General features: G+C 48.6%; 1 protein-coding gene and 1 long non-coding RNA gene across 11 annotated transcripts in view; one reads left to right on the top strand and one right to left on the bottom strand.

Moving 5' to 3' along the window:
* The window catches only part of CUX1 (cut like homeobox 1), a gene marked incomplete at both ends in the record, with an annotated part of 363,457 nt that overhangs the window by 207,829 nt on the left and 139,314 nt on the right, over positions 1 to 16,314 (top strand). For all 10 annotated transcript variants that reach the window (XM_080830213.1, XM_080830214.1, XM_080830211.1 and 7 more), the window contains 2 exons: positions 11,424 to 11,561; positions 15,399 to 15,522. In XM_080830213.1, the coding sequence (XP_080686339.1) occupies positions 11,424 to 11,561; positions 15,399 to 15,522 (262 nt within the window). The remainder of the gene's footprint in view (positions 1 to 11,423; positions 11,562 to 15,398; positions 15,523 to 16,314) is intronic.
* On the bottom strand, positions 1,882 to 8,510 carry LOC308359285. Its single transcript, XR_013968412.1, has 3 exons — positions 8,342 to 8,510; positions 6,198 to 6,331; positions 1,882 to 2,969 (listed from the first exon to the last, which is right to left on the bottom strand). It is a non-coding gene; the product is annotated as an uncharacterized lncRNA (long non-coding RNA).

Raw genomic sequence — 16,314 nt, 5'->3', positions numbered from 1 at the left:
TTTAAGACAGTAGGGATGTGGCCACTCCTGCCTGATCCTGCGAGGTTGCTCCAGTCCGTGTTTTCCAGATCTCCTGGTGTTGGCAGCCAAGCCGGTGCCCAGGCCCCTCCAGAGAGAACTCTGTAACCTCGGGATCCCCTTTGCACACACTCAGTTTACCTTCCTAAAGCATTTTCATTCACACGCGAGAATCAAGCACCAGCCAGCACCCTGATGGGACGGAAGAGGAGCCAGGACCAAGCCATGAAGGCTGTGGGTTACAGATGCCCTCCTGTCTCTCCGCTGGCCCAGAGCTGGTTCCGAAGCAGCCTGGGGACTAGAGGCCAAGGGACAGTCACACTCTGCCCAGCCCTGGGGTCACCGTACATCAGACGGGGAGGGAGCGTCTCTGCTGCCCTTGCCCAGCTTCATGCAGATTTGGGGCCCAATGAGCGTCTCCGTTTTGCGCACCAAAGATTTGCTGGCCAAGGCATCGCTGCATGTTAAAGAAAGGCAGACGTGACAAGATGGGCTTCTGAGCGCCGACGGCCACGTCCGCATGCCACCTCTCCTCCTCTGGGCTCTCCCTGCCGATCGGCTTCCCAGCCCCTCGACACAGTGCGGGGACTCACCAGCCGGGCCTTGGGGATCCTGGGCTCGCTCGCGCGGGGAGGTGTGTCGCCTCTTCCCCCCTTTGCCGTAACCGGGGTGGTCCTGGCACACTTGATAGCTAGACAGCTTTTCATCAGTTGCTCATCAGCATGCTAATTGCTGTATGACTAATTATGCCCTGAATTCCAGTTGATTTTCTTAATGAGACAGCTGGGTTAATTATGTAATCGTATGATTACATTAGCCTAGAGTGCCCCGGCGCAAAGGAGCGTCTGCCGCGCTGTGATGTCATCGCCGGGATGGCACTCACAAGGGGCACATTCACCCCCCGATGGCAGGGGACAGCCCCGCAGCGCTCTCTGCACAGACGTGGGCTTGGTTTTGGCGAGGTGGTTCTTGCCAGTCCTCGTGGTGTCTCTGGAGAGGCAGCTCACCAGCAGGCTGTCCACACCCTCCCCAGCGCACCGGGGCCCCCGCGAATCAGAAGCCCTGCTTCCCAGCCTCGACCGTGCTCCATGAAGGCCAGCGGCATCCTCCTCCTTCTAGAACACCCCCCCCCCCATATTGAGTTTTATCAGAGCGTGCCAGCGCTTCCTTTACGGTGACGCGGAGAATCCAAGACAAGAGGAAGACCAGAGAATGTCAGTTCATTTCAAGTCTGAAGAGCACAGACTGGCCCCTCTTCCCCATCCGTGTTCTGTTTCATACCTTGTTTCCACCCCGATCTCCGCACACCTCAGACCTCGCTGAGAAAGTACATGTGATCAGAGGAGGGTGACATCTGCCAGCCACCGGCCAACTCTCTACTCCCCATGACAGCAAACTCCAGAGTCAGTTATGCCTGCTGGCCTCCCCCCCCACCGCCCCCGACCTGCTACACTCCTTCCCTGACACCACGACCGCCTCTTCCTTCCTGGGCTCTGAATGTGGGCAGACCCCAGACTCTGCCGACCCTCTTTCTTTTCTGCATTTACATTCTCTCCCTAAGTAACTTCCTGTGTGTTATGCCCCCAGATGCCACCACCAACCTCATCCAGGCCACCATGCCCTCTCGCCCCACTGGGCTCTCCACCTTTCCTGCCCCGTCTCCCGGCCGTCCTTTGCACGGCAGCTGGATGGGTCTAAGTCAGTGGTCTCCAAACTACTTTTGTTCACGTCCCCCAAATCTTGACATCATACCCCTTGCCTATGCTTATGCATTCACTTGTTTAAATGACAGACATTTGTAATTAGAGGAATGTAGCAAATACATTATAAATCATAAGATGAAAATGGAATTAAAAGGATGTGATGAAGAATAAAAACGACTTCAAATTTATATTTTCTCAGCAGTAAAAAACTTTGTGCTCTCCCCAAAATACCATATTTTAAAGTCAACTTCATAGAGGCATGATTTGTAGACAATAAAACGTACCGATCTCAAGTGTACAGCTTGATAGCGTGCCCACCCTCCCAGTCAAGATACGGAACCTTCCCATCACCTCCAAAGTTCCCTGCTGATCCCAGACCCCAGCAACCACCGATCTGCTTTCTGTCGCTTTCGATTAGCTTCACTATTTCCGGCGTTCCACATAAATGGAGACCCTGGCATGTTCTCGTCTGTGTCTGACTTCTTCCCCTCAGCGTGCTGTGTTGGGGATTCATCTGTGCCGTCCATCTGTGTCGTCATAGTCCTCTCCTTTGCGGTATGGAATGGTGTCCCACCGTGTGGGGTAATAACGTGCTTGTCCATCCACCTGCTGATGGACACCTGTATTGTTTCCGGCGTGAGGGCTGCTGTGATTAACTCGCTATAAGCATTCATCAACAGCTGTTATGTGGGCGTACTTTTTAAATACCTAAGACTAGGGGTGCCTTTGTGGCTCCTTTGCCTAAGCATCTGCCTTTGGCTCAAGTCGTGCTCCTGGGGTCTGGGATCGAGCCCCACATTGGGCTCCCTGCTCAGCAGGGAGTCTGGAGTCCACTCCCTCTTTCCTCCGCCCCTCTCCCTGCTCATGCTCGCTCTGTCTCTCTCTCATAAATGATCAAAATCGTATAAATACATAAATACAAATACATACATAACTACCTAGGACTGGAATTGCTGAGACATAGGGCAGGCATGCAGTTACAGGTGTAAGAAACTGCCAAGCTGTTCTTTCAAAGCAGTTGTGTTATCTTATCCCCCAGCAAGAAACCAGTGGGCGTTCTAGTTCCTCCACATCCTCTCCATCAATTGGTGTTGTCAGTCTTTTCACTGCTACACATTCCACGGAGAGTATAGCCTATTTTGTTGTGATTTTAATTTGCATTTTGCTGATGACTGGTGCTGACTGTTTTTTCATGCGCCTTTTGGTCATTCCTAGATCTTCCCTTATAAAGGGTTTAAAATCTTTTGCCTGTTAAAAAAATGGATCATCGTATTACTGAGTTGTAAATATTTTATATATTCTAGACACAGGTCCTTTGTCAAATATATGCATTGCAAATATTTTCTCCCCATACAAGGATAAGGTTTTATTTTAATAAAGCCCAAGTTACTCTGATTATTATGGTCTGGGGTTTTTTTTTTTTAATGTTCTAAGAAATTATTGACTAGGCTCTATTTTTTGTGTGTGTGGTTTTCAGTGAAGTTATATAATTTTTATCTTTTACCTCTAGGCCGATAATACATTTTAAGTTAGTTTTTACGTGTGGTTTGAGATTAAGTTCAAGTTTCATTGAAAATTAATGGACGTTATGTGTGTGAGAAGTTGTCTAGATCCTCTTTTATATATGTCATCTATATATATAGACAGACATATATGTATCTATCTATCTGTCTATATATATATATTGTAAAGGACCATCTCTTTTATTTCATTGGTCTGTGTGTCTGTCCTTATGTTAATGTCACCCTGTCTTGGTTACTAGAGCTTTACAGTCAGTGTTAATCAGGTAATATAAGTTCTTTATCTTTGGTCTTCTTAAGATTTTATTTATTTATTTATTGTCAGAGAGAGAGAGAGAGAGAGCGCGAGGGCACATGTGGGCATGTGTGCCCATAAGTAGGGGGAGTGGCAGGCAGAGGGAGAAACAGGCTGCCCACCGAGTGAGGGGCCTGATGTGGGACTCAATCCATGGACCCCGGGATCATGACCTGAGCCGAAGGCAGAGGCCACCTAAGCATCCCTGGTCGTCTTTTTACACATGTGTGTCCTAGAATTTTAATCAGGGTTCCTCTATAGATAATCTGAGGAAAATTGACAATTTAAGACTATCAAATCTTTCCTTTCAAACATGGTGTTTTTATTTAAGTCTTTTGTGCTTTCCCTCAGGAATATTTTATAGTTCTCAGCATACAAGCCTGGCACATATTTTATCCAGCATAACCCCAAGTAGGTCATGCTTTTGGATGCCATAGCAAACAGTATTTTCTTTATAATTTTCTTTTCCATTTGTCACTTTTGTAGAGAAATGCACTTAATTTTTATATAATAATACTATATTTGTGGCCTTTTCACACTCACCTATTATTTCTGAAAGCTTTTTGGTAGATTCCTTGAGATCTTCTATCTCGCATGTTCCTTGTACGCTGGAAGAGATTGTGTACTTCATAGATGTTGGGTGGAATGTTCATAAATACCAGATCAAACTGTTTGGTAGTGTTATTGATGTGTTCTGTACTTTTTCCAATCTGTAATGTCAAATATTTCTTTTTCTTTTTCTTGCACTGGCTTGGACCTCAGGTGTGACCGTGAATAGAAGTAGAGAAAGCAGACATCTTGCATTGGTCCCACCTTTAGGGAAAAGCATTCGGTCTTTGACCATTAAGTATGATGTTAGCTGTGGGGTTTTAATAGACACTCTTTATGGGGTTGAGAAAATGCCCTTCTATTCCAACTTTGCCAAGAGTTTTTGTCATGAGTAGATATTGAATTCTGTCAGATTTTTTCTGCATCTGTTGAGGTGATCATACAATTTTTCACCTTTCTGCTCTTCATATGGTGAAGTTATGTGGTTGATGCTGTGATGTTAATCCAGCCTCGTCTTCCTAGGATAAATCTTGGTTATGATGTGTCGTGGTTTTTAGAATATGCTGGATTCGATTTGCTAATATTTCATGAAGGGCTTTCACATTTACGTTCATCAGGAATATAGGACTGTGGTTTTACAAAATGAGTTGAGAGTGCTGCCTCTTTCTCTATTTGCTGAAAGAGTTGGTGTAAGATATTTGTCTGTGATACCAGTATTACATTACACCATCTCTGTTATGGTGTAAGATATCTATCGTTCTCCTCTAAAAGTTCTCTAGTTCACCAGTGAAGGCATCTGGGCTTGAGGTTTTCTTTGGTACAAAATTTTTCATTATAAATTTAACTTCTGTAACATTTAAAATTAAGATGTTTTATTTCTTCTTGGGTCAGTTTTGGTAATTTTTCAGGGAACGATCCATTTCATGTAAATTATCCAGTTTACTGGTATAATGTTGTTCATAATATTTTGTTACCTTTCAGTATCTCTAGGATGTGTAGTGATACTTTCTTTGTCATTCCTGATCTTAGAATTTGTGGATTCTCTCTTTTTTCTTCTTGATCATTCTGGTTAGAGGCTTGTCAATTTTAATGATTCTTTTTTTTAAGAACTAGCTTTTGCTTGCCTTACTTTTTTCTCTTTTCCCGCTCTGATTTAAGTTTTATTACTCTTTGTTTTTACTGTTTACCAACTTCTACTTACTTTGGGTTTTATTCACTCTTCTTGGGGTGGGGAAGTTACGTCATTGATTTATTCTGTTGTGGTTGCAGGAAATGCATCATACGATTTCTGTTAAGTTTATACAATGATTTTCTTTATCCCTAGTAATATTTCATGTCCTAAAGTTTCCTTTGTCTGATTTGAACTTAGTCACTCAAGCTTTCTTTTGATTAATGTTTTCATGTTTGATCTTTTTTCTATGCTTTTACTATTAACCTATTTTTTGTTACTATATTTAAGTTGCATTTCTTGTAAACAGCTATGCTTTCCTTTATTGTCCAATCTGACAATGTTCTTTTTAAGTGGAACATTAGGTCTTTTACATTGAGTGTAATTATGGATAAAGTTGGGTTTAAGTCTGCCAGCTTACTGTTTGTTTCCTACTTGTGTTACCTGGTTTGGGTTATTTTTTTCCTGCTTCATTTAATTATTTTTTATGATCTTATTTTACCTCCCCAATTGTCTTGTTCTCTGTAACTCTTTATCTTATTTTTTCAGTGATTACTTAGGGTTTACAATCACCATCTTTAATTTATTACACTGTACCTTCAAATAATATTATCCTACTTCTCATACAACGGAAGAATCTTCTAATACACTTATTTTCTCTCTAGTCCTTTGTGTATCGTTATTCATTTTATTCCTAGATACGTTCTAATGGTACGGTATATTGTTACTATTTTTGCTTTCTTCTTTCACCTTAGAAAAATATGGAATGCCTCTCAAATTTGCATGTCATCCTTGTGCACGGTCAAGCTAATCTTCCCTGTACTGTTCCAGTTTTAGTATACGTGCTGCCAGAGCGAGCACTACTATTTTTGCTTTGAAATAGTCAAAGATCTTCTTAGGAAATTAAAAATGAGAAAAATAGCATTTTATTTTTATATATTTACCATTTCTGGTGTTTATTCTTTCGTGCACATCCAGGTTTCTGTCCGGCACCATTTTCTTTCAGTCTGTATCATCTCCCTTAACATTTCTTACAGTGTGGGCACACGGACCGTGAGCTGCACCAGCTTTCACTGATCTGTGGGGGAAAAAAAAAACCTCAACCTCGTTTCTTTGAAAGACATTTTTCTTGGGTATAAAACTGTACGTTGGCGATTTTGGGTTTATTTGTTTGTTTCTCTCTCTCTGTCTCTCGGGACTGGCCTGCTGTATTTCTGGCAGGAGGTCCCTAGTCGGTCTTATTTTTCTTCCCCTGCGCAGAACAAGCCTTCTTTTCTCTGGCTTTTAAGATTGCCTTTTTATTCTTCTTTTCAACAATTTGTTGGGGTTTATTGATGTTCTGTGTTTAGCCTATTTGTAGTTTGTTGAGTTTCTTGGAGTTTTATGTTTATAACCTTTACCAAATTTGGACTATTTCTCCCCTGTTTCTTCAGATCTACTCCTTGTGTCTCTCCAGGACCAGCATTAGACTGCCTGGTACCATTCCATAGGTTGCCGAGGTTTCAGTAACTTTTTTCCTGTTCAGACAGTTTCTATGATTATGTCTGTGAATTCACTGATCTTTATTCTTTTGCAGTGTCTAATTTGGTTTTAAGCCAGTTGAGGGATTTTTTTTTTTTCCCCAATTTGGGACATTGTATTTCAAGCTCCAGAATTCCATTTGATTCTTCTTTGTAGCTTCCATTTCTCTCCTCATTGTGTTCATATTTTTCTTTAAATCCTTGAGCAGGCTTACAATAGCTGTTGAAGTCTTCATCAACTAATCTCATTATCTCTTGTCATTTCTAGTTCTGTTTTTATTAACTTATCTCCCCCCACCCCACCCCCCGATTATCCTATTTCTTTGCATTTGTTGCAGTCATTTTTGTGGCTGAGACATTTTTGTAGAGAATGTTGTTTTTGCCTGTACGTTTAGGTGATAATGGGAATGTTTCCAAATACCTACTTTTGAAATGCTTTTCTTTATAGCATTTATAAAGAAATAGCATTTCTTTATAGCATTTCTAAAACTATAGCATGAGCTTCTTTCAAGAAGTGGTTTTTTCCCCAGTAAGTATTAAAACGTCAACTAGATCGTGTATTTGTTTTTTCAAAAATGTCTGCAAGGCAGCGTATTACAGATAGCCATCTGCCATCAGAGAACAGGGCAGCTAATGTGGAACATTTAACTTTTCAAAAGAAAATTGCGTAACTCGTCTTTAAGCCTAAAACTCTTAAATACTTTGCCACTAAACCAACAAACCTTTCTTTGGTCCTGAGTACTGCAGTTTTCTTCTTGTGGGCCAGAGGCTTACCTTGCCAGCGTCCTCTGCTGACTGGTTTTCCCATCAGGAGTAGAACTAAATACAAACTTGATTCAGACGTTGTATTTTTAATGAGACTGATGCGCTACTTACCGCGTCGGTGGTATTTGGTATTTTCAGATCCAGAATTCAATTTGATTCTTCTTTATGTCTTCTCTTTCTCTCCTTAACTTTGTTTGTATTCTTCTTTAGCTCCCTAAACACAGGCCTCAGTCGCTGACGATGTGTCCCTTGCGGTCCTTCTCTTCCCTTCACCGCGGCCTTGCTGGCTTCTCTCTGTGTCTGGAATATGCCACATTCACATCCACCTCCGGGCCTTTGCACTGCTCTTCCCTCTGCCAAGAGGCTTCAGAGTCTCTCATCTTTGGCACCCAGATCTTAATCTCGGTGCCACCTCTTCCAGGAGGCCCTCCCTGTCCGTCTGGCTCCAGGACCCATTCCCCGTTCCCACACCCTGTTTCCTCTCATAGTCCTGCTTGGCAGTGCTTGAAAGTATTTTGTTTTGTTTAGTTTTGCTTTTTGTCCATTTCCTTCATTTCAGTAGAGTGTCAAGACTCTGAGAACAAGGGTTTCGTCTTCTTACCGCCATGCCCCCCACCCAGCACCTAGAACAGTCCTGACGTCATAAAACGTACGTGGGCGCCAGCAGTCGGACTGAAGTGTTCTCCTGGCCCTGCCTGGCACTTCCATGCCCACTTGCTATGTCTTCTACCAGGACCGATTGCCCCCACGGTCTCCACAGGTCTAAATCCTGTCACCTCTTAAAAAAAAAAAAAAAAGTTTACCTTTGCCAGTGGTCTCCATCTGGGAGTGGTCTCCAGCTCATCTCATCGTCAGTGTCGCCCTCCTTGCTTTCTCTTTGGTCATTTGTGAACTTGCTGTGTCTCTCCCGTGAGTCTGGTCCGAGCTGATGCTGCCGCACGCCCATCCCAGCGCCTCACCCGGGCCTTGCCCGGAGCAGAGAGATGCGTAGGAAATACTTGTTAAATTAGTGCCTGAAGAGACAGTATAATTTAGTTGGCTGCTGGTTCAGGAAGCAGAAATCCTAATTAGAATTGTGCGTGCCTGTTTGCCTCCGACTTCTCTCCTCTTACCCCCCTCCCCGCCCCCAAGTCCCTGGGTGGGATGCCAGCGCCCCCTCCCCCGACCTCTGACTGTGACGGCTGGAATTAATGAGGTCATGTTACATGTACTTAGGAGAAGGTGCTGGGTAAATACAGGTGATGGTATTGTTGTTGTTTGTTGTAATTATGTTCTGGGTCCTGTGTTGCATAATGAGCTCCATAATGCCTCAAAGAGCGTTTTAGGAATTAACTATCAGATGATTGTAAAACACTTTGCAAGTTTGTCACGTTGGGTGGATGGAACCGACGATCAAGCCCGTTGAACTGGAAGAGGCAAGGAGACGGGTTTGCAGGATTTGGTGTGCTCTCTGGCCTCCGCCAGACAATTCCCTAATTGAGCTGCCGAGGTCGGAGGCTTGTGACGTTCAGAATGAGACCCAACAATACTTGTGTGGGGTTTAATGGCCCCGGGAATCATTAACGAGACAAAAAGCCATGATTTCCCCCTGGATTAACATACAGGTTGGGGTTCGGCACGCCGAGATTCATTGTTTTGGTCTCCAGCCCAAACATGCTAGAGTCATTATATTGTCATGTGGTAATTAGCTGTTCCTTTAATACAAGTAATAAAAATTAAGCCTAAGAGCGACTTCAGCAATGCCTTTTACATAATCCAAAACAATATTCAAATGCTGTAGGCGTCTAGTCATTCAACTGTACCGTAGTAAAGTTTGAAGTTTAATGCATAGAGATGTTTGAACATTGAGTTCATTCTTTATTCTGTGACCAGTTTTGCTACTTAGGCATTAACCTTTAATAGTGTTAAATTAAATATACATGCCTAATGAATAATTATGAGATTGCCAGAATTTTCATTTACAATGTAATGCTTTGAAATTTTGTCTAAAGGTCTAGTTCCCATTCACTTGATAATGTGCATGTTATTTTTTATATGTCACTGAGTTCCTGGCTGAATCGAACGAGGGAAGCTATTTTTTATTCGAAGCAGACACAGTGGGTCCTGGCCTTTTAAAAGGAATGGACTAGAGAAGTTGTCGCCAGAAATTTTCGGGACGGAGAGGGCAGGACACTAGCTTAGCTCTTTAAAAATATAATTTGTACGGGCAGCTGTGCTGGAAAGCCTCCATGCGCGAACGTTAATAGAATTTTATCCGAGTGCAGCGGTTCTCCTTCTCAATCCTTCCCTGACCTCGGTGTCAAGGTCAGATGGGTGTTCTAGACGAGGGGGCCCTGTGCGGACTGTCTCTGTCCTTCAGGACTTTTGACCTGCGTGGGGCCACAGGGAGAAAGAAGGGGGAAAAAAGGCGAGTGTTGGAGGCGGGGAGGTAGGAAAGTACCCTGGAGAAGCATGAAATGGGGGGGGGAAAAAAAAGGACAAAAAACACGGCACCTGGAATGTTCTGAGGAATTCCGACTCTGGGTTATCACTACCCCCTACTTATAAGGACCTGTCTCCCCAGAATAGCTTTTGAAATCTAATTTAATGTAAATATTTTAATGCTGATTAAAATAATAATGCAAAGCCACAAATGAGAAAGTGACATAGTCATAAACTGTGTAGACACCCGGGATAAATGCACACCCCCCCCCCCCCCGCCGGCCCCAGGGGTTGCATGACGGCCAGTGCTGTGTTAAAGCCCCGTGCGCGGGTCCGCTGCTGCGCGGGACATTTCCCAGGGCCTGCCTCTTTGTAAACTCTGCGGAGACGCTGGCATCTCGCAGGGCTCCTGGCTCCTGGCGGACTGGCCGACTCAGGCATGGGAGATCTCCCCTCGCTTCCAGGAACCGAGGGTGGTCTGAAAAATTAATGACTCTGGTATTTGAAAATCAAGTGCGCTCTTGAATATATGCCCTTGTTGATGCTGGGGGCCCGGTGTTTAGCATTCCTGCCGCAGAGACTAAATCTTCGCAGCCACCTCACAAGTGAGACTGGCGTCCATACCAGAAATATCTCCAGTAATCTCCTCTAAGCCCAGCGGACTGGGTTATTCCACGCGGACCGGCCGAGAATTCTAGGAGAGGCGCTCGCCCGGTGCCCAGCAGGTGGACCAGACGCACCTTTCTGGCAGCAGAGGAAAGAACAGAGAGCATCAGCGTCTCCCCAGCGCACGCTGAATTAGCAATAGAGTCAAAGGCCAAGAGTCAGTATTGCAAGTTCCGTGTCTGCAGTCTGGAATTTGAGGGGAAAATCCAGTTTTGTGTAGGTCCGTCTGATCGCAGATCGCACACCGAGTTGGCCCACGGGACCTCACGCGACCCATGCAGGTGTGGTCTCCCGCATCCGCACTGTGACCCGGGGAGTCTCGCCCCCCGCAGCTGGCCGGCCCGCCACGGAGCCGGGAAACCCTGGGCAAGCCACTGTGCTCCCAGGAGCTTTAGTCCCATCTGCGAGACAGGAACACGACACACCGTCACGTCCCCTCCCTGGGATGGCGGGGAAGCTCCAGTGAGAAAACGTCCATCAGAGTGTCCGTGACGGCAGGATGCTGTCAGGGGATCGGTGGTACTTCCAGCCTCCCAAGCATTACAGGAGACTCAAGGCTTCTGGCACCTCCCCTGTGGCCCTGGAGGCTGGGGCTGCGTACCCGTCCTTTGTAGGCCACAGAGAAGCGTCCCCGGCCCGTCACCTGGCGGGCCCGGGGCTATGCAGGGGGGCAGGGCGGCCTCTGGGGGAGCCGGCGGGGGCGCTGACCTCCCGGGCCCCGTCGCTGGCATGCTCCGGGCCATGAACGTGGCTGGTCTATGCCCAGAGTGGGGTGACGTGCGTTGTCCTCTCCCGCAGATCCTGTGCCTGCCCTGGACCTCGGGCAGCAGCTCCAGCTCAAAGTGCAGCGTCTGCACGACATTGAAACAGAGAACCAGAAGCTTCGGGAGACTCTGGAGGAGTACAACAAGGAATTCGCCGAAGTGAAAAATCAAGGTTGGTGGCAGACGGTTCTGTGCTTTGCTTTGTCTTGTCTTTGCCGTTTTTTGTTGTTGTTCCCCTCTGCCTCTAATTGCCTCTGCACGCCGTCGGGACGAGCTCTAACTGGACTCCAGCTCACGAAGTCAGGGTGGGACCCAAATCAGAATCGTTAGAGAGGGATGATAATAGTAATAACGCGTAGCCATTTGGAAGCAAAACTTCTCCCGAGCGCGGTGACGACACCTGCTCTTACTGCCCCGTGACGGGCCTGACCAGGAGTCTTCCCAGTTCTTCCCAGATCATCGTGGGATGGGATCGGCCTTTCAGAAGGCCGATGGGCTGCCTGCGGGCCACACCTGTCAGAGCCAGCTCGTGATCAAAGGGCCGGAGCCAGTAAGTCCTTTGGTAGTGGCCGCTGCTCTGCGTCCCCTAGTCCTTCCGAGTTTAGTGAAAGAGAACCGGCCGGCGGCGACCCACCGAGCCGGGAGGGCAGAGGTCGCCCGGCTCTTCCTGTCGGGAAAGAACAGAGGGATCTGCGGCATCTTGAATCCAGATGTGGTCACCGTGTGCGGGAGCCTGCGGGCTTGCCTGTCGCGGGGACAGAGCGCGGCCCCACGTGGCAGCTGCTGCCATTCATTCTGCCAGCGCCACCTGAAACGTCGCCCGTGTGTTCTGGTTTGGCCATGTGGGCGAGGGAGGAGCTGGGAGCCAGGGGCTGGCCTTCTCGGGGACTTCGGGGGAGCGGCCCTTTCTCCGGTCTGCTCCATGCACGGGAGGACAATCACTTAGATCTTTAAAGTGTCCTTTGACTTTGAGACCATTGGAGACAGGCTTCGAGAGGCAGTCCTGGGGATCCCCTTTCCCCCCGTGGGGGAGTGGGGTACGCAGACCCCCCAGGAGTCCCCACCTCACTCTGGCTCCACAGGGACCAGTAAGCCTTCGGGGTGCATCGGGACAGCTTTGTCCTGCTTCACAGTGAGGCGCTGGACACAGCAGTCTGGGATCTAAGTTAGAGAAGGGGCTGCCTTCCCCCCCCCACTCCGGGTGAGAGAGAACCTGGGAATGCACGCATCCGGGTTCCTAGCGGCACTGCCCAGGAGGACGGGGCTGCCTTTCTCCCTCCCGTGACCTCTGACCTCTCATTTTGACAGACCCGCTCTTCCTGTTTTTTTATGGATGGATTTTTTTGTTGTTGGAGGAGGTGCAGGTGGGCCCTGGGCCCTGCGTGGTCTCCCTTGGCGACCTGGCTCGCGCGGCTCCCCCGGGGCCAGTTGTGTGACCGGGTGTGGGGTGGCCTCCCCAAAGGCCCCATCTGATGGGCTGTTTTCGGTGAAATACCCTAGTCCCCAGACTTCAGAACAAAGGCCAGAGGCAGAGCAGACAGACCTGCTTTGAGACCCTCCAGGGCCACTAATGTTTAGCTCTGAGACCTTAAACAAGTGATCGAGGGACCTCACTTCGTGAAAATCCTGCCTTTCTTGGGCGGGAGGCTTCACATTGTAACCACTGAGGATCATCCCTTCCTTGAGATGCTGGGGAGCCCTTTAGCGCACTTTGCCCGGCACTCAGTAAGTATCAGAGGATCTTAACTGCCCACGGCTGTTTTTCTAGAAATTCCCACCCCCCCCCCTTATTTATTGATATCTTTACAAAATGTCAATTTCCTCTGCTTTCTTCCCGGTATACGATGGTTTTGACTTGGAAAGGCGGGGCGCACATGACGTGTGTTTACATCACAGCCATAGTGTAGATGGATGAAAAGTTAGAGCGGAAAGGTCCTCTTTATCAAGTGCTAGAACTTTCCCCGCCATTTAAAGCTGAGCACATTGGTGCCCGGGCACGCCTATAGAGCAGAGCATGGCGGTTCTCTCTGTGCGGCCGGTCTCCTCCCCCTTCACGGGCTCACAGGGAGGGGCTCCAGCTGGGATCCCCCCAACCAGGGAATGTCCCGGACCCAGGCCGGCCTGCCAGAGGAGGACCAGAGGCTCCAGGACGAGCCAGCCCCGGCTTAGTCTCGGCTGGCCAGCGAGCAGCCCGGGCAGGGTGGGGACGACAAAGAGACACCGTCAGACGGAGCGGGAGCCCCCGGCTGGTGCCGCAGCCTGCCCTGGGGGGAGCATGGCTGTGTCACTCCGAGAGACCCCGCTGGAGTGAGCACTGAGGTCCACGGGCAACACAAATAATTCCCACCAGTTGTGAGAGGCAGAAATGTTCCACGGTGACGCCGTCACATAGACCCGGACTTACAGAGCGTGCGTGTGTTTTCGGAGCTGACCTGTCGTGGTGTCCACTTGGGTCCGCTCCTGCCCAGCTTTGTTCCTGTCCCTGTGGCTCGACAGCGACGTGCATGCTTAGCCGTGAGGCTCACACAGTGTTTCTTTCGGGCCCCAAACCGCCAGCCCCAAAGGCAGAAAGACCCCCTTTCTCCTTTCAGATCCCGTGATAGGGTCATTGGTTTTCATTTCCTCTCTCTCTCTCTCTCTCTGAGAACCCAAAGGTTTCCACTGAATGAAGGTGGAAGGTTCTAAGGAGAGCTCTTTGGGTTCCACTTCATGAAAAGGGCCCATTTCTTCTCTTAACAAAAGAGACTTTGGCTTTTCTCCTCCCCTAAGCCATGCGGGTACTAACCGCCCGTGCGTGGGCTCTGGCCTTGCCCTGCACGTCTATGCAGCTGGGGCTGTAAAAGCCGGATGTGGGTCACAGCCTTAAGGACTGAGGGCCCCGGAGCAAGTTCTTACTTGGGCAAAGACCTGGCAGCCAGTGTTGTCGCGTGAGCCTGGAGCCCCATTGTCACAAGCGCCATCCAGGCCTCCCCCAGTCAACCTGCCTAGGTTCCCCCACTCATTCGTGCCTTGGCCTTTTCTCGGCCTCACCTTCTATGAGACGGATTACGCACAGCAGGTGCGGCTCCCCGAGGGCTTTACTCTGCTCAGACCTGGGACCTCAGTGCCCTGCCAGGGACGGCCCGGCACAGAGGGTGGGGTGGGGGCGTCTGTGGGAGGGAGCAGGCAGAACAGGCCTGCCCTCGAGCCACCCACGGGTCTGAGTCAGGGCGCTGCCCTGTCCATTACATCTGCTTTGGCCTTCCCACTGGGTTCATTAAAGCGAGGGCTAGAAGCATGTACTCAGTGGTGGTGGGGCCCAGGCTTTCTGAGGCCAGCCCTGTCCCCCGAGGGGCTCTAAGCACTGAGCTCCACAGGGTTCCTCCGTCACCCAGCCCTCTGCCCACACCCCTGGCACTCACTCTCCCGGAGATTTGGCTCCTCCAGGAGTCCCCTGCTCTGCGCACACAGCCCCCAGTTCCAGGGTGTGTCCCTTAGATGTGCACCGTGCCTGCTTAGCACACCGCGTCCCCCACGGTACCCCGTCATTTGTGAACCCACAGGACCGCAGCGCGGCGCCAGGCACATCTCTAGACTCACCTGACTTTGGCCAGGACCGCTTCTTCCAGAACACACACACGGTTATGAACTGTTTTCTTTGTGAGAAAGTACTTAAACTGCACGAAAACACGATTCATCTTCCCTCAGTAGAGGACTAATTTAAAGCTTATCAATAAGATGATATTCTGTGTGACCACTGATCCGCCCCCCCCACATTTTTGTAAGTCATATTGAAAAAACCGTAGCTCTTCTTCCCAGCAAAATCCATTGATCCTCTGCAGCCTAAATGTTTAAAGTTCAATTTAACATTTAGAGAGTAAAAGGTCTCCGAAGGGACTCGTAACCATTGATTTTGTGTCAGGGTTGAGGAGCTAAAGTTTAGAACAGCGATCCTACCAGGTCGCAGAAGGCTTGTGTGTGTAGCCGCACAGAATCTGTGCCTCTCACTCCCGTCTTTCCGTTTCTGCAGAGGTTACGATAAAAGCACTTAAAGAAAAAATCCGAGAATATGAACAGACTCTGAAGAACCAAGCGGAGACTATAGCTCTCGAAAAGGAACAGAAGTTACAAAATGATTTTGCGGAAAAGGAGAGGTGAGTGTCTGGTGGGGTCTGCACACACTGACACGATGTTCTTAACTCTGAACTTGACTCTGCGAGGAGCATTCGGAACAAGCTCGGGAGACCAACCCAGATGGCGAACCACGCTCCGCGGGGCTCTCGGCAAAATTTTGTTTGAAAAGTAAAGTGAAAAGTAAAGTAAAAAGTAAAGGTGTCCCTTACTCTGTCATCTGGGAGATTACCTTGAGGGCCGTGCATCATTTACCCACAGGGGGTGGCATCAGGTTGCCAAGGGGACCAGAGTGTGTCCGTCAAGGCCACGCGGGTCCAAGGCTTGAGCACAAAGCGTGTGCGCTTGGCATGCGCTGACGTGAGCTGAGATGACAGGGCGTGGCCTAGTGCCCTCTCTGGGGACGCCCTAGACACACACTGAAATCCTGTCACCTGGCAAAATGAATGCAGATATTTAACATCAGCCACAAATCTTGGGGTTTTTGTTTTGGGGGGGGCTTTTTTGGGGTTTTGGGGGTTTGGCCTCTTTTCTGGCCACACTCCGTATAACAAGCAGCTGATATCAGTAAAATCTGTTACGGATAGAGAAACAAGGCTTCAGATTCGGGACCTGCCCGTGCTCTCCCGGCCAGCCACCGGGAGGTGGGACGAGAGCCCAGCTCAGCACTCCAGCCCCGGCCTCCCCAGTGGTCTCATGTAGCCTCCCAGAGTCCTACACTGCAGGACCAAAGTCGGTCCCATGCAGTATGGGAGAGTGGGGCCGGGTACTGCCCCCAGGGTAAAAGGGAGCCCCACAGGGTCGGGGCTCCTAGG

This window comes from Martes martes, assembly GCF_963455335.1.
Source record: "Martes martes genome assembly, chromosome: 18".
Taxonomy (NCBI): domain Eukaryota; kingdom Metazoa; phylum Chordata; class Mammalia; order Carnivora; family Mustelidae; genus Martes; species Martes martes.
The sequence above is the reverse complement of the archived record's forward strand: the minus strand, read 5'-3'. Positions and strand labels throughout refer to the sequence as shown.